This window comes from Gorilla gorilla, chromosome 10 (assembly GCF_029281585.2).
Source record: "Gorilla gorilla gorilla isolate KB3781 chromosome 10, NHGRI_mGorGor1-v2.1_pri, whole genome shotgun sequence".
Taxonomy (NCBI): domain Eukaryota; kingdom Metazoa; phylum Chordata; class Mammalia; order Primates; family Hominidae; genus Gorilla; species Gorilla gorilla.
The window spans coordinates 137005844-137029252 of NC_073234.2; the positions used below are offsets into that span (position 1 = coordinate 137005844).

Consider the following 23409-nt stretch of genomic DNA (forward strand, 5'->3'; position numbering starts at 1 on the left):
AACTCCGTCTCTACTAAAAAAAACACAAAATTAGTCAGGCATGGTGGCGCATGCCTGTAATCCCAGCTACTCGGCAGGCTGAGGCAGGAGAACTGCTTAAACCCGGGAGGCAGAGGTTGAGATGAGCTGAGATTGTGCCACTGCACTCTAGCCTAAGCAACAAGAGCAAAACTCCATCTCAAAAAAAAAAAAAAAAAGGAGTAACATCTATGATATATACATGAAACAAGTAGAAATTTGATCATCAAAAATGGGTATTTAATAATTTTAAGGAGTTACTGTGTTTTTATATGTTTTTATTTAGGAGACGTCTCGCTCTATCACCCAGGCTGGAGTGCAATGGTGCCATCATGGTTCCCTGCAGCCTCGACCTGTTGGGCTCAAGCGATCCTCCCACCTCAGCCTCCCAAGGAGGTTGGGACTATGGGCATGAGTCACCATGCCTGGCTTTATTTTCTTTTGTAGAGACAGGGTTAGGGTTAGGGTTAGGGTTAGGGTTAGGGTTATTTTCTTTTGTAGAGACCAGGCTGGTCTCAAACTCCTGGCCTCAAGTGATCCTACTGCCTCAGCCTCCCAAAGCACTGGGATGACAGGCATGAGCCACCTCACCCAGCCTGGACTGACCCATTTCCAGAACTCAGTTGCCTTGTGTGTAAAGGCAGGAAGAAACTGACTTTATGCTTTTTCTTTCCTTCACCACAGAACCCCTTCTTCAAACAGAAGCTTTGATGACAGCCAAATACACATAAATAAAAACAAAACAAGCAGCTCAGGCTGATGCAGGAGGTGGGTGGGGGGTGCTCAGAATTCAGACCTAGATCCCTGGGGTTTCCCTTTGAAATTCACTGGGTTGGGGCATTTTTGGGTCCTTTCCCAGGGGCGAGGCACTGAGTTTCAGTTCCTGAATACTCGGATCACTTCCCTTAAATGTATAAAGTGGGCAGGGGCAGGGGCAGGGGCAGTGGTGGCAGAGGAAGAGACGGGGGCCACCAGTCCCTTTTGGCCTGAGCTGAGAGATGAAGAATGAGCCCTCCAGCCTCCCGGTCTGATCTGCCACAGGAGCAAAGGGAACCGGGCACACAGGCTGAGTCTCTAAGCAAGAGGTTCGACACTGGGGAGGAGGCGGGCGGCCTAAAGGGACGGAGGGGACAGATCAGTGCCAAGAATGGAATGCAACCCTCCCAGCCTTTAGGAGCAGCCATCCCTAGAGCAGCTGACAGGGACAAGCGGCCCTTCAGACCCGCGAGGGATCCACACTGCTGGGGCTCTCGGGTTCCTGAAGTCAGTGGGTTACAGGAGAAATTTTCCACATGGGGCAGTGCCTGGAGTTCCTAGGCAGGCCAGCAGCCTCCCTCCCTCCGCCGCCCACCCACCCCAGGCTCATCGGTGTTCTGGCTCCTGGGCTGCACACACATCCAACAGGTTCCAGCTGCGGAAATTAGTCCATGGCCCTGTGGCCCCTGCTTTGAAGGCTCCATCCGTCAGCTCCGAAAGCCTTGGGCTCGGGGCCAGGACGAGGCTGCTGAAAGTCATCTTGAAGGCTAATGTGAAACATACACGGGCGCGACCCCAAACTCCCCAGAGCCCCGCTCTTCCGAGAGCGCACAGAACTCTTCCACGTCACAGTTCTGGAACCTTCTCCAGCATCCTCACATTTCTGGACTGGTTTTGTATTTTGTTCCTCATCCATGTCACAGAGGTAGCACTGATTAGCAAGAGCACTGGTCACAGGTTCAAATCAGACTCTGCTCTACTGTTTTGAAATAGCAGTGAGGCCTGAGTTCGAGTGATACGCCCACCTCGGCCTCCCAAAGTGCTGGGGTTACAGGGGTGCACCACGGCGCCTGGCCCCTCTCCCTGCATTTGTATCTGTCCTGGCAATTGGATGCCTCCCCTACCTGCTGCTCTGGCCTTGACCTCTCTCATGAGATCCAACTCAATGTGCCCGGAACCACACCCATCTATGTCCACCCCCAAGTTGCTTTTCTTCTGGGGGTCTATTGGAAGCATTGTGTTCTCCCAATCACTGAAAGTCAAACCCACATGTGACTCTGATGTGCCAAGTACTATCTGAGCAACTCAAAAATAATTTGTCTACAGGCCTCAGTTTTTCCCATTTGTGAAATGGGAAAGCAGGACTAGAAGAACTCTAAGACTCCTTCCCGAGCTTAAAATGGAAAATGTCTATGATTTTAAACCAACTTTAGGCCGGGAGCGGTGGCTCATGCCTGTAATCCCAACACTTTGGGAGGCTGAGGTAGGCGGATCACCTGAGGTCAGGAGTTCGAGACCAGCCTGGCCAACATGGCGAAACCCTGTCTCTACTAAAAATACAAAAATTAGCCGGGCGTGGTGGTGCGAGCCTATAATCCCAGCTACTCAGGAGGCTGAGGCAGGAGAAGTTTGAACCTGGGCGGCAGAGGTTGCAGCAAGCCGAGATCAAGCCACTGCACTCCAACATGGGTGACTTTTTTTCCATGACTCTGTCTTGGGGAAAAAAAAACTTTAAAAAGGCCTGGCCAGCACAGTAGTTCACGCCTGTAATCCCAGCTGTTTGGGAGGCCAAGGCGAACAGATCACCTGAGGCCAGGAGTTTGAGACCAGCCTGGCCAACGTGGCAAAACCCCATCTCTGCTAAAAATACAAAAAATTAGCCGGGCGTGGTGGTACGAGCCTGTAATCCCAGCTACTCAGGAGGCTGAGCCAGGAGAATCGCTTGAACCTGGGAGGCGGAAGTTGCAGTGAGCTGAGATGGGGCCACTGTACTCCAGCCTGAGCAACAGAGTGAGACTCTGTCTCAAAAAAAAAGTCTGGGGACAAGTCAGCCAGCTTTGATTTCCAAGGGGTGAGAACTTAGTTTTTCTCCAAAACACAGTCCATCAAGGGCAAGATCCACAGCTCCTGACTAGCACCAGGCTAGACACAATACAGACACCCAGTAAATCTGTAAGGGAAGAAAGCGTGGAGGAGGAGGAGGAGGAAGAGGGGGAGGAAGAGAAAGAGGAGGAGGAAGAGAGGGGGGAGGAGGAGGAAGAGAGGGGGGAGGAGGAGGGGAAAAAGATAACATGGGCTTTGAAGACACCCAGGGCCAGGTGCAGTCCTGGCTCCAATGCCTACCAGCTGTGAGGTTCGATCCCTCCAAGCCTCAGATGCCCCACCTGGAAAAGTGAATGCCTAATTCATATGACTACTGAGGAGAACAAAGTGAATCCCTATGGCACATATGCGATAAAAGATAGGTGATTATTAGTATAATTGCATGAATACCGAATGAAGTCATTTGTCATGAAGATTCAAGAAAAGGGCCAAAGAAAGCATCAGTTGGTTTGGATTCTCTCATTAGAGAGAAATCCGATAAAGACATAATATGTGGGCCCTGGTGCAATGGCTCTCGCCTGTAATCCCAGCTACTTGGAAGGCTAAGGTGGGTGGATCGCTTAGGCCCGTGAGTTTGCGAGCAGCCTGGGCAACATAGCGAGACTCATCTCTACAAAAAATAAAAAATAACAACAATTAGCCGTGCATGCGCATAGTCCCAGCTACTAGGGAGGCTGAGGCAGCAAGATCACTTGAACCCAGGAGGTCAAGTCTGCAGTGAGGTGTGATTGTGCCACTGCCTGGGCGACAGAGTGAGATGCTGTCTCAAAAAAACAAAAAAAGAGGGCCGGGCTCGATGGCTCACGCCCGTAATCCCAGCACTTTGGGAGGCCGAAATGGGTGGATCACTTGAGCCCAGGAGTTCGAGACCAGCCTGGCCAATATGGTGAAACCCCATCTCCACTAAAAATACAAAAATTAGCCGGGCGTGGCGGCGGCTGCCCGTACTCCTGGCTACTCGGGTGGCTGAGGCACGAGAACTGCTTGAACTCAGGAGGTGGAAGTTACAGTGACCCAAGATAGCACCACTGCACTTCAGCCTGGGTGATAGAGTGAGACTCTGCCAAAAAAAGAAGCCAAAACAAAACAAAAGGCCAGGCACAGTGGCTCACGCCTGTAATCCCAGCACTTTAGGAGGCTGAGGCAGGCAGATCACCTGAGGTCAGGAGTTTGAGACCAGCCTGGCCAACGTGGTGAAACTCCGTCTCTACTAAAAATACAAAAAGTAGCAAATCTCAGCTACTTGGGAGGCTGAGGCAGGAGAATCACTTGAATCTGGGAGGCACAGGTTGCAGTGAGCCCAGATCACACCACTGCACTCCATACTGGGCAACAGAGTGGGACTCTGTCTCAAAAAAAAATTTAAAAAAAAGACAAACCTACGCAACATAAGGAAATCCTGCCTATACAAAACATTTAAAAATGATCTGGGCATGGTGGCGCACCTGTAGTCCCAGCTACTTGGGAGGTTGAGGTGGGAGAATCACTTGAGACCAAGAGGTTGAGGCGGCAGTGAGCTGTAATTACACAACTGGACTCCAGCCTCAGCAACAGAGCAGAACCCCCCACAACAAAGAGTATACTGTCTAGGTCCCAATCAGTGCAACAAAACAAGGAAATATATTAAAAGAGGTCAGGTACTGTGGCTCACACCTGTAATCTCAGCACTTTGGGAGGCTGAAGCGGGTGGATCACGAGGTCAGGAGATCGAGACCATCCCGGCTAAGATGGTGAAACCCCGTCTCTACTAAAAATACAAAAAAATTAGCTGGGCGTGGTGGCGGGCGCCTGAAGTTCCAGCTACTTGGGAGGCTGAGGCAGGAAAATGGCATGAACCTGGGAGGCGGAACTTGCAGCGAGCCGAGATAGCGCCACTGCACTTCAGCCTGGGCAACAGAGCGAGAATCCATCTCAACAAAAATAAATAAATAAAATAAAATAAATAAAAGGCATAAAGATTGGAAAGAAGAAACAAAACTGCTATTGTTAATAGATGGTATAATTGCTTAACTTAAAATAACAAACCCCAAAAATCAAATACCTAGGAATAAACCTAAGAAGATATGCAAGTCTTCTACAAAAACCCTACAAATCAACGGAACAATATGTGATGTTCACTGAACAGAAAACTCCGTATAATAAAAACTTCCCGTTGATCCACAAAATCAACAAGATTCCAATCAAAATTACAGCCACCTTTAAAGAAATATGGACAAGGTGATTTTAAGATTCATATGGAAACACAAAGGGTCACAAGACAAGGCAATCTTTTTTTTTTCTCTTTTCTTTTTCTTATTTTTTTGAGACAGGCTCCCTCTCTGTCGCCCAGGCTTGAGTACAGTGGCACGATCTCGGCTCACTGCAGCCTCCGCCTCTGGGGTTCAAGCAATTCTCCTGCCTCAGCTGGATAGGAGAGTAGCTGGGATTGCAGGCGTGCACCACCACACCCAGCTGATTTTTGTATTTTTTTCTAAAGAGGGGTTTCATCATGTTGCCTAGGCTGGTCTCAAACTCCTAGACTCAAGCGATCCTCCCTCCTAGGTCTCCGAAAGTGCTGGTATTACAGGCTTAAGCCACCACGCCCGGCCTGAAAAGGAAATCTTGGAAAAGAACAAAGCTGAAGAACTTATCACATAGTGAGTCCTATCATAAAGCTAGTTAAGACAGTGTGGCACTGGCTTCATAATAGACACACCAGCCAGGAACTGACCCACACTAATGGAGTCACCTTATTTATGACAAAACAAGATTTCATTGCCAATGGGGAAAGGACTTTTTTTTTTTTTTAAGACAGAGTTTCATTCTTGTTGCCCACGCTGGAACGCAATGGCACGATCTCAGCAGACCGCAACTTCCACCTCCTGGGTTCAAGCAATTCTCCTGCCTCAGCCTTCCCGAGTAGCTAGGATTACAGGCATGTGCCACCACGCCCAGCTAATTTTCTATTTTTAGTAAAGACGGAGTTTCTCCATATTAATCAGACTGGTCTCGAACTCCCAACCTCAGGTGATCTGCCCACCTTGGCCTCCCAAAGTGCTAGAATTAACACGCGCGGGCCACCGCGCCTGGCCAAGAGGATTTTTTTTTTTTCTTTTTTCTGAGATGGAGTCTCGTTCTGTTGCCCAGGCTGGAGTGCAGTGGCGCAATCTTGGCTCACTGCAACCTCCGCCCCACCGGGTTCAAGCAATTCTCCTGCCTCAGCCTCCCGAGTAGCTGGGATTACAGGCACCTGCCACCACACCCGGCTTATTTTTTGTATTTTTAGTAGAGACAGGGTTTCACCATGTTGGCCAGGCTGGTCTTGAACTCCTGACCTCAGGTGATCCACCCACCTTGGCCTCCCAAAGTGCTGGGATTACAGGTGTGAGCCACCGTGCACGGCCCAGGATTTTTTTTTTTTTTTTTTTAATAATAATAACAGTGCTGGGTCAACTGGACATCCATATGGGAAAAAAGGGGAGACCTTGACCTCATCTTCCACCAAACAGAAAAATCTATTCCAGATGAACTATAGATCAAAATATAATCGTTCAAACAATAAGGCTTTTTGAGAAAAACATGAAAATCTTCATGACCTTAGAGTAGGCAAAATTTTCTTAAGCCAGATACAAAAAGAATTAATGCAACAAGCAGAGCTAAATAGTCTGTGTTAAAATTAAGAACTTCTAGGCCAGGCGTGGTGGCTCACACCTGTAATCCCAACACTGGGAGGCTGAGGCGGGAGGATTACAAGGTCAGGAGTTCAAGACCAGCCTGGCCAACATGGTGAAACTCCGTCTCTACTCAAAATACAACAATTGGCTGGGTGCAGTGGCTCACGCCTGTAATCCCAGCACTCTGGGAAGCTGAGGCAGGCAGATCACCTGAGGCCAGGAGTTCAAGACCATCCTGGCCAATATGGTAAAGCCCTGTCTCTACTAAAAATATAAAAATTAGCTGGGCATGGTGGCGGGTGCCTGTAATTCCAGCTACTCGGGAGGCTGAGGCAGGAGAATCGCTTGAACGGGGAGGCAGAGGTTGCAGTGAGCCGAGATCGCGCCAATGCACTCCGGCCCGGGCGACGGGCGAAATTCTGTCTCAAAAATAAATAAATAAATAAAAATTAGCCGGGCATGGTGGCCGGCACCTGTAATCCCAGCTATTCAGGAGGATGAGGCAGGAGAATCGCTTGAATCCAGGAGGCAGAGGTTGCAGTGAGCCAAGATCATGCCACTGCACTCCAACCTGGGCTACAGAGCAAGACTCTGTCCTGAAACAAACAAACAAACAAAACAAACCTTCTGCTCATTCAAAGACACCTTTTTAGGAATGTGAAAAGACAAGCCACAAAGTGGGAGTTTTTTTTTTTTTTTTTTTGAGATGGAGTCTTGTTCTGTCACCCAGGCTGGAGGGCAGTGGCGCAATCTCAGCTCACTGCAACCTCCGCCTCCCAGGTTCAAGTGATTCTCCTGCCTCAGCCTCCTGAGTAGCTGGGATTACAGGTGTGAGCCACCACACCCTGCCTCTCATTTTTGTATTTTTAGTAGAGACGAGGTTTTACCATGTTGGCCAGGCTGGTCTCAAACTCCTGACCTCTGTGGTAATCCACCCACCTCGGCCTCCCAAAGTGCTGGGATTACTGGCATGAGCCACCGCCCCCCACCTGGGAATATATATATATATCTGACAAAAGACTCACATCCAGAATATATAAAGAAGTCTTATGTTATAGTCTGAATTGTGTCTACCTATAAGATGTATATATTAATATGCTGAAGTCCTCACCCCCAGCACCTCAGAATGTAACCATATTTGGAGATAGGGTCTTTAAAAATGTAACTAAGTGAAAACGACGTCTTTAGGGTGAGCCCTCATCTAGTATGACTGGTGTCCTTATAAGAAGAGTTTAGAGGCTGGGCACTGTGGCTCACGCATGCAATTGCAGCACTTCGCGATGGCGAGGCAGGAGGATCACTTGAGCCCAGGAGTCTGAGAACAGCCTGGGCAACAAAGCAAGACCCACCTCTACAAAAAAGAAGAGTTTAGGGCAGACATGCAAAGGGAAAACCACATGAGGGCAGGGAGAAGACAGCCAACTACAAGCCAAGAAGAGAGACCTTCAAATAAACCACAGCTGCTGCCACTTTGATCTCGGATTCCTTGCCTCCAGAATTGTCAGAAAATACATTTCTTTTTTTTTTTTTTTTTTGAGACGGAGTCTCACTCTCTCACCCAGGCTGGAGTATAGTGGTGCAATCTCGGCTCACTGTAACCTCCACCTCCCTGGTTCAAGCCATTCTCCGGGTTCAAGCAATTCTCCTGCCTCAGCCTCAGGAGTAGCTGGGATTACAGATGCGCACCACCAAGCCCGGCTAATTTTTGTATTTTTAGTAGACACTGAGTTTCACCATGTTGGCCAGGCTGATCTAGAACTTCTGACCTTAGGTGATCCGCCCACCTCAGCCTCCCAAAGTGCTGGGATTATAGGCGTGAGCCACTGCGCCCAGCCTAAGAAAATAAATTGTTGTTGAAGCCCCCATCTGTGGTACTTTCTTACGGCAGCCCAAGCAAACGAATACACCTGACAATTAATAAGAGCCAACCCTTTGAAATAATGGAGAAAAGACCTGATGAGACATTTCAGAAAATATCCAATCACGAAACAAAGGCCAGGTGCAGTGGCTCGCACCTGTAACCCCAGCACTTTGGGAGGTCGAAGCAGGAGAATTGCTTGGGCTCAGAAGTTTGAGACTAGCCTGGGCAACATGGTGAAATCTCATCTCTACGAAAAATATAAAAGCGTGGTGGCGGGCGCCTCTAATCCCAGCTACTCAGGAGGCTGAGGCAGGAGAAACGCTTGAACCCAGGAGGCAGAGGTTGCAGTGAGCCAAGATGGTGCCACTGCACTTCAGCCTGGGCAACAAGAGCGAAACTCCATCTCAAAAAAACAAACAAACAAAAACACACACACATACACACAAAAAAAGAAATCTACAACTACACACAACAAACAATATGGACGAATTGTATATACACAAAGCTGAGCAAAAGAAGCCATCAACTAAAGAAGACATCCTCCACGATTTCACTGGCATAAAATGTGAAAACAGGCGAAACTCATCCAAGGGGCTAGAAGTCAGGTTCACTAGCAGTGGAGGGCGGAGACTACGGGGGCAGACGCAGGGGATTCTGGGTACTGGTTACCCTGATGTGTTCAGTTTCTTAAAATTAATCGAGCTACGTGGTTACCATATGTGCACTTTTCTGCATGTATATTATACTTCAATGAATGGGGTTTTTTTAAGGGTACAGTGTTACAGAAATGGAAACTGCCTTTTTGTAAAAAAAAAAAAAAAAAAAAAAAAAAAGGCTTGGAGCTGGGAACAGACTGCTGATGGAGGAAAGCCCAATTTTAGGACATTAGAGAAGAGTCTGCAGCCCCGAGTTGTGGCCTGAACACCTGGTAGTGCACAAACCCCTTTCTCAAACGGCCACATCCCGTGGTGCAGTGCCCAGGGCAAGGTAAGACACTGGAAGACAGAGGCTGCAAGACACAGGCTGCGACCCCGCAATGACTGGGAGGGCTGGCCCAGCCTTCCCCACACACTGCCCTCCAAAGCAGACTCTCACGTCTGTTAGGGCTGTGTTTATGTCACCCAGCAACCCTGGAGAATCACTGCTTCCCCACTTTCAGTCCACGTGGTTCTGCTGGGCTGACCCCAGCCAGCAACTCCAGTCTGGCTGAAGGCTGTGCTAAGACTGTCAGAGCCAATCCAGAGGCATTTAAGGGAATGACTGAGGTTTTGGGAAGGACCCTGAGCTGGCAGGATAGACGCCTGAAGCTGCTGTGGGCCCCTTCTTCACCCACCCTCCCTACTCTCCCATGGGGAGAAGCCTGCCAAGAATGAAGCAGAAAGAGGGAGTCGAAGTGGGAAGCAGAAAGGAGAAACAGACTCAATTTCTCAAGATCATTTTGGAGCATCCAGACATAGATGTCCCCGGAGGTTACCTGCTGAACTTACGACCTAAGTCTATGAATTTCCTTTTGCTTAGGACAGCTAGAGTTACATTTGTCACTTAGGTCACTTATAACAAATGTGCCCTATCACCACTCTCTGGAAGCCTGTGTGCAGCTCAGAGACCGAAATGGGCATAATAATTCCCCAGGCCAACTGCAGTCAGCGGCCTCCCTCAGAGTTCAGAGCAGCTGTCCCTCTGCAAAGCACTTGAACATTCATCGCTCCATTTGATCATCACAGAAATACCAAGGGAGAGGGGGCTGGATGACTGTTCCTGCTTTCTTTTTTCTTTTCTTTCTTTCTTTTTTTTTTTTTTTTTTGAGACAGGATCTCGCTCTGTTGCCCTGACAGAGTGGAGTGGAGTGCAGTGGCGTGATCTTGGCTCACTACAGCCTCAAACTCCTGGGCTCAAGTGATCTGTCCCACGTCAGCCTCCTGAGGAGCTGGGACTACCGAGGCATGCCACCAAGCCCAGCTAATTTTTGTGTTTTGGGTTTTTTGGGGTTTTTTTTGTTTTGTTTTGTTTTTTTTGAGACAGAGTATTGCTCTTGTTGCCCAGGCTGGAGTGCAATGGCCAATCTCTGCTCACTGCAACCTCTGCCTCCAGGGTTCAGGCAATTCTCCTGCCTCAGCCCCCCAAGTAGCTGGGATTACAGGTGCCCGCCACCATGCCCGGCTGATTTTTTTGTATTTTTAGTAGGGACAGGGTTTCACCATGTTGACCAGGCTGGTCTCAAACTCCTGACCTCAGGTGATCCACCTGCCTCAGCCTCCGAAAGTGCTGGGATTACAAGCGTGAGCCACTGCGCCTGGCCATTTTTGTGTTTTTTGTAGAGACGAGGTTTTGCCATGCTCCCCAGGCTGGTCTTGAACTCCTGGCCTCAATCGATCCTCCTACCCTGGCCTCCCAAAGTGCTGGAACTAGCAGGTGTGAGCCACCGCACCCAGCCTGCATATCTTTAATATGCTTTTGGGTCAATTATTCTGGCTGGATCATCTGACACATCTGACACACTGGCCGGCTGCTTTCATCCTCCACACAGACACACCAGAGTTGGCTTCTATAAAACTTCAATCAAATGACCTCACTGCATAGCCACTAGCATGGCTATCGTCAAAGAGACAGACAATAACAAGTGTTAACAAGGATGTAGGGAAACCAGAACCCTTACACACTGCTTATGGGAGTGTAAAATGACACAGCTGCTTTGGTAAACAGTCTGGCAGTTCCTCAGTAAGTTAAACACAGTTACCACATGATCCAGCAATTCCACTCCTAAAGATATACCCAAGATAAGCGAAGATGCCTGTCCAACAAAAACCTGTATGTGAATATTTTTAGCAACATTATTCATAACAGCCAAAAAGTAGAAACAACCAAAATGTCCATCAACAAATGTGGTCCAAAAACAAATGTTTTTGGATAAACAAAATGTAGTCTATCCATACAATGGAATATTATTCAGCCAAGAAAAGAGAGTGAGGTACTGCCTCATGCTGCAACATGGATTGCCTTGAGAACATGACACCAAGTGAGAGGAGCCAGACACAAAGGATCGTGTGTTCTATGATTCCACTTGAATGAAATGTCCAGAATCAGCAACTTCATAGAGACACAAGGCAGATTAGCAGTCATGCTAATCTAACAGCGATGGGGGAATTGATACAGTGTTTCTTTTGGGGGTGATAGAAATATTCTGGAATTTAGTGGGGATGGTTACACAGCATTGTGAATATATTAAAACCAATGACTTGTGCCTTTTCTTTTTTTGGGAGAGTCTCACTCTGTCACCCAGGCTGGAGTGCAGTGGTGCAATCTCGGCTCACTGCAACCTCTGCCTCCCAGGTTCAAGTGATTCTCCTGCCTCAGCCTCCCGAGTAGCTGGGATTACAGGAATGTGCCACCACACGTGGTGAATTTTTGTATTTTTAGCAGAGACGGGGTTTCATCATGTTGGCCAGGCTGGTCTTGACTTGAGGTCAGGACCTCAAGTGATCTGCCCGCCTCAACTTCCCAAAGCGCTGGGATTACAGGCGTGAGCCACCGCGCCCAACCAACTTCTACATTTTAAAATGGTTAAGTGGCAACTTTTATAGTATGTGAATATTATCTCAATTTTTTTTTTTTTTTTTGAGACAGTGTCTCACTGTGTCGCCTGGGCTGGAGTGCAGTGGCGCAATCTTGGCTCACTACAACCTCTGCCTCCTGGGTTCAAGAGATTCTCCTGCCTCAGCCTCCCGAGTAGCTGGGATTACAGCCGCCCACCACTACACCCAGCTAATTTTTTGTATTTTTAGTGGAGACGGAGTTTCACCATGTTGGCTAGGCTGGTCTCAAACTCCTGACCTTGTGATTTCGCCCGCGTCGGCCTCCCAAAGTGCTGGGATTACAGGCATGAGCCACGGCGCCCGGCCACTCATCTCAATTTTTTAAATGTGGCCAGGTGCATGGTTCAAGACCAGCCTGGGCAATGTAGTAGCAAGACCCCATCTCTACAAAAATAAGTAAATAACTAACTGGGTGTGGTGGTACACGGCTGTGGTCCCAGCTATTCTCAAGGCTAACGTGGGAGGATCGCTTAGGCCCAGGAGTTGCAGGCTGTAGTGAGTCATAATCACGCCGCTGCACTCTAGCTTGGACAAAAGCACGAGACTGGTCTCTAAAACATATAAATAAAATTAAATAAAAATGTTTCAAACCCATCCCAAGAAAATAATCAGATCACAGAGACACTCCCTGCACCCCACTTTAAAGCTCCCCAGTGGCTTCCCAACACACTAGAAGTCAAACCCAAATTCCCTACAGGAACCTGGGAGGCCCTCACATCCCAGCTCTGTGGCCTCTGCCACCTCTTCTGCCACTTTCTCACTCACTCACTCACTCAGTTCCGTACTCCAAGTTTATCCCCCGACTTCCCTTGTGCCCTTGCTCTTCCCTCAACCTAGAATGTCTTTTCCCACAGCTGATTCTCATTAGTCAGGTCTCTGTTCAAATGCCCCCCTTCATCCCAGAGAGGCCCTCCCTGACCACCCTGTCTAAAATGAAGCCCCACCATGTGCCATGCCATTATTCTGTTTATTTTTACACAGCTCTGTCACCATCAGAAAAGACATTTCATTTTATGATTATTATTTATTTTAGAGATAGGTCTTGCTCTGTTGCCCAGGCTGGAGTGAAGTGATGCAATCATGGCCTGCGGGCGTGAACTCCTGGGCTCAAGTGAGCCTCCCATCACAGCCTCCCAAGTAGCTACAACTACAGACACACACCACCACACCTGGTTAAATTTTTTTTTTTTTTTTTTTTTTTTTTTTGAGTTGGAGTCTTGCTCCGTCACCCAGGCTGGAGTGCAGTGGCACGATCTCGGCTCACCACAACCTCTGCCTCCTGGGTTCAAGCTATTCTCCTGCCTCAGCCTCCCAAGTAGCTGGGACTACAGGTGCCTGCCACTACGCCCGGCTAATTTTTGTATTTTCAGTAGAGACGGGGTTTCGCCATGTTGGCCAGGCTGGTCTCGAAATCTTGACCTCGTGATCCTCCCGCCTCAGCCTCCCAAAGTGCTGAGATTACAGGTGTGAGCCACTGTGCCCGGCCTAATTTTTTTTTTTTTTTAGAGATGGGGTCTCACTATGTTGCCCAGGCTGGTCTCAAACTCCTGGCCTCAAGCAATCCTCCCGCCTCAGCCTCCCAAAGTGCTAGGATTACAGGCATGAGCCACCGTGCTCAGCCAGATATATCATTGTAAACACTGTTTACTTTTTTTTTTTTTGAGACAGGGTCTCACTCTGTTACCTAGGCTGGAGTGCAGTGGCACGATCTCAGCTCGCTGCAGCCTCTGCCTCCTGGACTGAAGTGATCCTCTCACCTCGGCCTCCAGAGTAGCTGGGACTACAGGTATGCACCACCACGCCCAGCTAATTTTTTGTAGAGAGAGGGTTTCACCATGTTGCCCAGTCTGATCTCAAATTCTTGGGCTCAAGCGATCTGCCTGTCTCAGCCTTCCAAAGTGCTGGGATTACAGGCGTGAGCCACCACCCTCGGCCTACTGTTTACTTCTTTTTTTTTTTTCTTTGAGACGGAGTCTCGCTCTGTCACCCAGGCTGGAGTGCAGTGGCGCCATCTCTGCTCACAGCAAGCTCCGCCGCCTCCCAGGTTCACACCATTCTCCTGCCTCAGCCTCCCGAGTAGCTGGGACCACAGGCGCCCGCCACCACACCTGGCTAATTTTTTGTATTTTTAGTAGAGACGGGGTTTCACTGTGTTAGCCAGGATGGTCTCGATCTCCTGACCTCATGATCCACCCGCCTCGGCCTCCCAAAGTGCTGGGATTACAGGTGTGAGCCACTGCACCTGGCCACTGTTTACTTCTTGACTGCCTCTTGTACCCACCAAGAGGGCAGGGAACTTATCCATCCGTTTGCAACTCTGACCTTGCCCACCAAGTAGCTAAAAAGTGTTTTTCTGGAAAGAATAGATTGATTGAGCAACTGCCTGTAAGATCTGAAATGCCACCTACTAACTGGCCGAGCGTCCAGAGTACTAAGTCATCAGCCACCTGCAGGTGCTCAGGGAGCTCATGTGCATTTGCTGAGCTCGCAGTTCCAAGCCCTGCCCCAGGCCTGTCTAGAACCCCAAGGAAGCAGGAGGAACAGCCCCTCCCCTCGAAAGCCTGAAAGTCTATGAGGGATCATAAAGCACCCAGTGTTTACCCGGCAACCCACAAACAAATGCAGAGGAGAGATCTCAGATTGCGTTGCTGACACCCAGGCTGGAGGCAGCGTCCAAATGGGCCTCATAAAACTGTGTACCGGCAAACGCCCTCTGATACAGCTTCTTAAGACTTTGCAACCCTACCTGTTCTCCAGAATGAAACGGTTGCAGCTCACACCTGCTCCTGCCTCCTCCCGTGGGGACTTTGTTTTCAGAGGCAGTTAAAAGTCTAAATGGGCAGGTAGTGACCGCGTCTTTCCCCTTCCCTACTTCATCATGTCTGAGCCACACACACGGCAAGCGACTTACCCACTAGGAGTTTGACGTCTCGGACTGTGAAATCAGGGTCAGGCATCCTGGGGAAAGAGGAGCACAGACCTTTGGTGAGAGGCCAGAAACAACAGAGCTAGACTCTACCCTGGGCCCGGGGGGAAGCCATTTTTCCAAGAGAGATCCTTTCCCCTCAGTTTGGGAACTCAAAATGAGAACATCCAGAGGGAGAGAAGTAGACCAGTTGATGCCTCCAGGGAGGGTCACCCCAGAACCACTGAGGCCCTTCCCTACCCCAAGAGGCAACTCAAACCTGAACCTCAGCAGAGGGTAGGACATCCACTGTCCACCCCATTTTTCCAGGGAAGCTGGAAGTGTGGGGTCAAAGGTAAGGGCCAGAGCTAGACATTCAAATGCCTGCTTTCTTTTAGGGTGGGTAGCCCTCTCTATGTCTCTTTCTCCCTCTAGAAAATACTCTCCATAAGGAGAGTTTTATGCAAAGTGGGACGGACCCCTTTAAGTTCACAGGGAAAAAAAGACACGCACTGTACTAGTTCCAGGGATGTGGTAATATGGGCTACAATTCACTATTAATTAACAGTGATGCCCAAGGTTTAAATCCTACTCATAGGAATGGACTCTTGAGCAAGTCTGGGAGCAGATGCTGGAGAGAGGCTGCCTGGGACGACACCTCAAGCCTCCTCCCCTACCCCTGCCCAAGGGGCACAAACCTGTTCTTCCAGCCTGCCTCCCAGACCTCTCCCCCAACCTGGAGCTCCGACAGATCTCAGTGAATGAAAAACAGACATAGTGGAGGGACAGGCTGCAGGGCAGGCAAAGAAAGGGGAGACATTGGCACCCCAGGAATCTGCACAAGAAACATGTATCTAGGTGCCCTGGGTCTGGGCTTAGAGGCTGGCTAGTCTCTTTGCAGCTCAGGCTCTGCCTCAGTCTCCTGTACTGGAGCAAGGGGAAGGAGGAGAGGTACAATTCTCTGTAGGAGGTCACTGAGTGTAACTGGGGTGGGTCAGGGAAAAAAGTCAACACTGCTTAATTACCCTATGTCCTCTCTCTGCCCAAAGTCCCTGCAAAAGACCAGTCTTTGGAGAGTGTTTCCCCTTTGTCAGGCCTTGAAAAAGGAGATGCTGTTCCCAGATCGTGAAAAAAGATCCTTCTCAGTGATGAGAGGTGGGAAGAGGGTGGAAGAAATCCATCCCAAGCTATAAAGTATGTTAGGGAGGAAGACGGGGGAAGGAGCGATTAGTTTCAGCAACTTACTTAATTCCCAGTCCATCCTTTTCTCGAAATATCAGGGGAACCCTGAGAGCTTCTCTCTGTACGTACTCATAGTTGAAATCTGTTTGGATATTTGAATTAAAACAAGTTGGTTAAGTCACGAAGGAGCAAATGAACCGGGATCTGTTGGTTAGGGGAAGAAAACTGATGGACGAAGGGGCAGGGGGTCCAGGAGATGCAGGCACCAGCTGTACAGCAAAAGCTCCTTGGAAAATGATCGGGAAATGAATTAGGCAAAGCCCAAGAGAAGCCATGCCAACGATCAGCTCCTCTGCCTACTCAGTCAGTCATTCTCGGCATGCCCCACCGGTCCAAACTTGTCAATGAACAGCCCAAGGCCAACGAGGGTTGGGGAGGAAGACTCAAAAGAGCCCCGCACAAAAAGAGTCCCAGCCATTGCTGAGAAAGAGGGATAGACAGAGACACGCATCCCAAGCCGCGCTTGGAAAGTAAAGGGACTGCAAAATTGAAGAATGCCACCTGGGAGGATCTGAAGGCCCAGAGAGGAGGGTGGGAGGAGGGCCCTCATTGTAGCTGAGCATCAGTGAAAATCTTATTGTAATATCCTGCATAGTGAAGGGGAGGGGGGAAAAGCCGGTTTCCCTGGAAACTGTGTATTTGGTGCCAAAATAACTAGGGAACTGGGCACAGCTTTGTTGTCTTAAGAGTGAAATTCTGCTGTAGCCATCACAGTCCTTGCTTCAGCTGGATAACCGGGAGGGAGGCTCCCCAGGGGAAGGCTGTGTAAAGGGGGCATAGCAAGACCCAAGGAAAATTCACAGGCTCGCTCTCTGTCTGGGGTTTTTCTAGTACAGTCCCCAAATCCTTACCCAAAGTCCTGGAGGATGAAGGAGGCCTCTAATTTCTTTCCTTCCCCACTTCTGAAACCAGTGAATCTGACCCAACCATACACCCCTGAATATGAAGGTGATAGGGCTTGAGATAAATTCTCACGTCCCCCAAATCCTCAGGTAACTAAAGTAATCCGCAAGGTAAGAAGGCCTCTCCGACCGTCAGAAGGGAGACAGAAGAGGCCTCAGGCCACTGAAGCTGCTAGCCCAGGGAAACAGTTCACAGGGCAGCCTTGGGGGAGGAGGAGGCCAAGACAACTCCCCTCCGAAGAGAGACAGAGAACAAAACCCAAAGCCGGGGAAAGCCCTGACCTCAGCAGCTCAGATCCCCAGGGGCTCACAGTGAATGGGGATTCCTAAGGATTTAAAGGAAGAGAAGTTTAAGAAGCTTCTATTTTGAATCCAGGCTAAGGGCTCCTGTTTCTAAGCTCCTCCCTCAAGTTTTGGGGCCAGATCTGAAAGAGCAAAGCCCTGGGCCCTCCCCTTTGAAAGAAGCCGGGACAGCAGATCTAAGGATACACTTTAGCTCTCCCTGGCTGGAATACCGGCCCTCTAGACCCACCCACCCTAGGCACCCCATCCCCCAGGGTCAGCTTCAACTTCCTCAAATCAGCCTGAGAAAAAGCTCTGAAATCCTGGGCTGAGAATTCCTCCCAAATGACTAGGAAGAGTTTGCATATTGTTTGCACATAGGATCCGCCAAACGACTCAACTCAGTAAAAATGGGGAAAGAAAGGAGAGGAATTAAAATTCCACTTATGCAGAGAAAATTTAAATCAGCTGGGACTAGCACCCTGCTCTAGGACCAGGCAGGCTGGGAGAAATTTCTTCTTCCCTCCCCCAACAAATACCCCTCACCACCGGAGCCCAGCGCTCCAGGAGGCGATGGGCACAAAAGAGAAATCGCAAAACTGCAAAGCTGGGAGTCTCTTCTCAGAGCTAACCCTACAGCCACAGCCACTCAACCAGAACCTGGAGGAGGGAAGGAGGCACTCCAGGTTATCAGCTCACTGAGGGATGGAAGCGTTTTCCAAGGGGCGTGGGGGGAACAAAATAGAAACTTTGTAACTTAAAGGAAATTGAAATATCTGAAAGGGAAAAAGGAGTGAAGGGCCTGGGAAGGCTAGGTAGGGCATGTTCAAAACCCCAATCCCGCAGGCAATGCTAGCTTCCTCAACCAGGAGCCACATTGGCTGCAGGCTGGGAAGGCCAGGGCTCTGGAGGCCTCAGAGGCAACCCAGGGCGTCACCTTAACATCTGGAGGGTGACCCCCACGACCCTCCTAGTAGGAGAGCCAGGGAGAAACTCAGGCCGTGAAGGTCTCCAAAACCCTGGAGGCGTCCCCAGATTCCGCTCTAAATTGGGTGGGCCCACAAGGAACAGAGCTCTCCAAGTCTCAGGCCTGGGAGGAGACCCATTTCCTCACTTCAAACTGCCAGGGGACAGGGATCTCCCCCAGAAGCCTGAAGGGAAGTCACCCCCTGACCCCAATTCCTGGCTTCAACCTGTCAAGGCTGTAGCGCTAGACAGCTCCGGCCCAGGTAGGGGTTCAGGTCAACAGCTTCAGGGCTAATGGGGTCCCTGATCCAATCTGGCAGAGCCCATGGGGGAATGCGGCTCTGCGGACCCCAGGCCTAAGGGGGCATCGTCCCAAACACCCGACGCGCCCCCATCACCAGTTCCTCACTGGCAGGCCCCAAGCGGGAACGGGATTGGGAAGGCTTCGGGCCTGGGGGGCCTTACCCCGATGCCCCAGGGGCACCCTGAACCCAGTTCCAGCCAGGCGGCGGCACCTCAGGCAGCGCAGGGAGCGCGACCGGCTCGGGGAGGGGGAGGACGCGGCGCTCCCGCCCTCCCTCGGTCCGCCTGTCCATCTCCAGGTCCCTCTGACCGCCGGCCCCCTGGCTCTGCCCACCCTGGGGCTGGTGGTGGGCGCGGGCCGGGCCTAGGCCCATGCCCAGCCCCCCTTACTGCCTGCCCTCCTCCCTCACCACCCCACCCCACCCCCCCCAGTGCTCGGCCTCGTTTCGTCACCGGATCCCCTGGAATGGGGGACGCGGGCGCGAAATACGAACCCAGCCACCGGCAGCTCCCTCCCCACGTGCGCTCGGCCCGCAGCGCAGAGGGCGGCCCGGGGAGGGGGCGCCTCACCTTTGCCCTCCATGGCGTGCACGAAGTCCCCCTGGTACAGCTGGCTGCGAAGCTTCTCCTCCAGGCTGAAGCCGCGGACGCTGACGATCTCCTCCACGTCCGACAAGTCCTCGTTCTCGTCGTATCGCTGGCGGTCAATCGGGCGCTGCGAGGACCCAAACCAGAGAGCCCGGGACATTATTGTGGGGGCTGGAGGTCGCCTCTCAACCTGGGCCCAGCACTAACAGGTGCAGCAGCCGAGCGCCCCCTGCACCCCACCATTGCAACCCAAGCAACTTTGCGCAATTGCCAAAGATGCTGAAAAGCAGGACAAGGAGAGGGGCCCGCACCCCGAGGGTCCAGCTGCGCTCTACGCGGGGTACTCCCCTCCGGTGTCTTCGGAAGCCACTGAAGGGACATCTGGGGGCCCTCCCCTGCCCCCCGCCCCCGAAATGTGCTGGGCTTCGCCCACTCGGCCGGGAGCCTGGTTATGTAACCCGCGAAGGGGGCTCCGGACACGGGCTGGCGGGGCAAATGTAGGCCCCAGGAGGAGCCGCTGCGGCGCCCGGCTCGGCGGTAACAGCAGCCCCAGCGGCCGCGGCGGCAGAGCCGGGAAGCCGGAACCGGGGGCCGGCGGCATTTCTAAAGCTGGAGCCGCCCCCGAGCTACCGGGGAAGCTGGAAAGCTGAAATGGAAGGGCTGAGACCCCAGCCGCCCCCGCCGCCCGCCCGCCAGTGCAAGAAGAGGAGGTGGGGGGAGGAGGATCGGGGCTTGGAAGGGGGAGAGGCAGACGGCCCGCCACAAAGCTCGGATCGGAGACCCCAAAACGCACCAGCAGCTGCCTCATCTCCCCACAAGCGCGCGCGCACACTCACTTCCTAAGGAGACTCCCCCACCACTCCCCGCATCCCCCTGCCTCCTCCCTCCACCGCCCAGCGCCCGGCCCCTCAGTCCCCCAGATTCCGGGCGAACCCCGAGCCCGCTCAGCCCCCCTCCACGCCTTTCCCCGATACCACCTCCCCACTTAAGTGTCTGAGACTCTAAGCCTCACAAGGGGCTGGAGGAGTAAGCAGCTTGCTTCCTTTTGCATGCAATTTATTATATTTTTTTCCCGGTCCTCTTGCAAAATACAGAAAAGGAAAGAAAAGGCAGCGAGAAACAACCAAAAAAAAAAAAAAGATCTATCATATGCCAGATACAGATTTGGAAAAAAAAAAAAAAAAGCTACACACCAATCTTCTTCCAGAGTCTTTCTCTGCCTCCATTTTTTTAGGAGAGTTCACCAATTAATTGTCAACACTCCTGCCCCCTGCATTTTGGCCGAGGGGGGAAGGAGGGAAGACCAAAGAAAACAAACCAAAAAATAAATAAATAAAGCAAGCCAGAGCCGAGATCTACAAAGTTTTGCACCAACACTTAGGCAGATCCGTTTGCAAAGTCCTAGGAAACCATTTTCAGCAGTTGTGGGGGGGGGAGGCGTCGACGTCATAATCCCCGGAACGTAAACATTGTTGCCGATCGCGCTCGGAGCCCGCGGCCGGGCTAGTTGGGGGGGCTCTCGGCCCGGGCTTGGGGGGGTGGGGGCGGCGGCCCGAGGAGGTGTGGGGCGGGGAGGGAGCCCGGGAGGCACCGGGCGCCGTTAGCGCCGTGGCATCGCTGTTTTGTTGTTGGGTCACGAGTGCGCCTCTGCACGCAGGCGCCGCCGCCGCCCGGGAGTTGTGTGCAGAGCTGACTTTTGGAGGGCCGAGTTGCAGGCGGCGGGCGCATCCCGGAGATGGCGGGGCAGGGAGGGAGGGAAGGAGGAGGGGGCGGGGAGGGAGGTGCAGCTTTGCACGGCTGGCCTCAGCGGGAGGCGCGGAAATGCAAGCCGAGCATGCTGGCGTGAAAGCCCCCGGGGCCTGGCACCCCCAAAAACGACCCCCCACCTCCGTTCCTGCCCTCATTGCCCAGGGCTTCCCCTCTTCCTCTTCTTTCATCCACCCCTCCCCCAACATTACCTGTGTGGCCGACTCAAATTCAAAGCATTTTGTATATATAACTGTTTTCTTTTTTTGCTTTTCTGCTGCATGTCTTTTTCGTGGGGGGTGATCGTCTGCAGATCCCCCCATTTGCGGACCCGCCATGTGGAGGAGGCATTTGGGGGGCTCAGAAGGAAATTAGCTCGGCTCCATACCTATAAGGACTGCCTAACTTTTAAACTCCCGGCACTCAAAGATGTGGACACACACACGTACAGGAAATACAGCCAGACCAGAGCCTTTGCAGTCCGCAGCTGACCGGAAGACGTTGCCTTTCATTCATTCATTCTGCCCGCCTCTGTGGACTCCTTTACTAGGCGACCAGCCCTGAAACAGAAGTTGGACATTTTTTAAAGGTTCTTCCGCTCGGCAAGGGGAGCAGATAGATGCTCAGGAGCGAAAGACGCAGAGAATTGGATCTGGCGCCTCCTAACGCAGCCCGCACAGGAGCGAAGGGTAAGCCCTTGTTGGTAGTTTATAGAAGACAAGTCGGTGGAAAGGTGCATGGTGCTCTGGGATGGGTGGGGGGAACTCTGGTGCCCCTTGATGAAGCCCCTACAGGGCTTCTTAGCGGATGTATCGGCACCCTCCGTACATACATGGGTGTCATTAGGTCCCTGTCCACTTACTAGTGTTTTTGACTACCCCAGCACTGGTCCTGGGTTGTCTTGTCCTCCCATCATGAGCAACAGTCAGGTCGACTTGGCTTGAGAAAAGCTAGCCCTAAACATTCCTCCAGCCCCAGCTGTGGCGCCCTGCTAGGCCTGATCTTGCGGGTAAAGATGCTGATAAAATGACATGGCAAGAGGGAGACGATAAAGGGACATTGTAGATAGCAGGCTTTGAGCCTGACATTTTATTTCTGCCATAACCCTGTGGGATACTTGGAGCAGGTCATTTTGCAGATAGGGAAACTGAAGCTCAGAGAAATTATGAATCTGAATGATTGCTGTGCTCCCATATGGTCCCCAGGCTATCAGACAGACCTGTGGGGAGGACGTGGCTTCCCCACCAGGAGATACGATGTCACTATCAGCATCGTATTGGCCGTCCTAAGAGACAGCTTCCCCCTCACTCACCTTAGAAGTTTCCTGTCCTATCTGACTGTAGTCTTTCCCACCCACCCTCAAAGGCTACTCTTTGAAGTTTGTTTTCATTCATGTTCACTAGCTGTAAAAATCTTTTAAGCAGGGATGAGGCTGGGAAACATCAAAATTTGTTTCCAAACTGAAATCGCCCACTTTGGCTGCTGCGTGCAATCAGTAGCCCTTCGTGTGAGTGCTGCCGGTTCTGCTTTCAGTCCGTCCAGAACCATGTACCATTTTATTTGTTCCTGTCTTTCTCACAAGAACCCTTTAAGGGAAATCGTCTTGTTCGTTCCCATTTTGCAAAGGAGTAAATTAGGACTAAGAAAAGCAAAGCCACTCACCCAGGATCACATAGCGCGTATGTGCCGCTGCCAGGGCTCACACTGGAGCCTGGCTTGGCCATCACGTGCTTTTTTTTTTTTTTTTTTTTTTAGTAACTTACCAGCCTCACTACTGCCCCATAATGAAATAAACATGTTCAAAGGAGGCTGCATGGGCTGGAGAGTGACGCAAAGTGAATTAAGTGAAATAAAGCAAAAAATATATAATAGAATGCTTCATCTAATTAATTCTTTTTTCTCCCTGAGGCCCTTCTTTCTCTCCAAGTGGCCTCATGGTGGCCCCAAAAGCTGGCATCAGAAAAAGGTCCAATGGCAGCCACCTTAGTGTAAAAACAGTTAAGTCCATCTATCACCTCCACGAGGAGTTCCTGGCCTGTCAGAGTGGGAAGGGGTTGGGTAGTCACCTAATTTAATCCCCTCCCTTTACAAACCTCGAGGAAACCGCAAACACGAGAAAAGAATGGGCCAGCCGGGGGTTTGTTCCCCTTGGCCTCCCCCAGAATGCCTGCCCTGCTGCCGGGTCCTAAGTGGCCACTCAATAAATGTTGGGCCCTTGATGAATCACCTTCCCCCTCGATATTTGCATTTTCTCTTTATCAGTAATTGGCAGATGAAAGGCTTTGTCCTCCAGTTGAAAGAATTCCAAGCATTTGCTCAAAGTGGGGGAGGAGGTTATTTTGGACCAAAGGGGGAAGGGCCAAGACCCTGGAGCTCCCAGTGTTGATTAATTGTCCCAGAGAAGTGGAGAGTAGGTAAGGGAAGAGAGAAGGTGAAGGTGCTTACCCCAGAGATGTACTTTTTCTTGCAGGAAAACACCGGGCCGGTTGTA

General features: G+C 51.1%; 1 protein-coding gene across 9 annotated transcripts in view; it reads right to left on the minus strand.

Annotated features, from left to right (window-relative positions):
• The window catches only part of KDM2B (lysine demethylase 2B), a 156332-nt gene extending 133694 nt beyond the window's left edge, over positions 1-22638 (minus strand). For 3 of the 9 annotated variants that reach the window (XM_063694423.1, XM_063694426.1, XM_063694424.1), the window contains exons 1-4: positions 20366-20910; positions 19155-19299; positions 16135-16213; positions 14896-14942 (exon numbers count right to left, since the gene is read on the minus strand). In XM_063694423.1, coding sequence (XP_063550493.1) covers positions 14896-14942; positions 16135-16213; positions 19155-19299; positions 20366-20398 — 304 coding nt within the window. In that variant the 5' untranslated portion in view covers positions 20399-20910. Of the gene's footprint in view, positions 1-14895; positions 14943-16134; positions 16214-19154; positions 19300-19965; positions 20033-20365; positions 20911-21367; positions 21479-22580 lie in introns of those variants that run through there. The other 6 variants (XM_031000898.3, XM_031000895.3, XM_063694422.1 and 3 more) reach the window with 4 other exon arrangements.
• Positions 22639-23409: the final 771 nt, after the last annotated feature.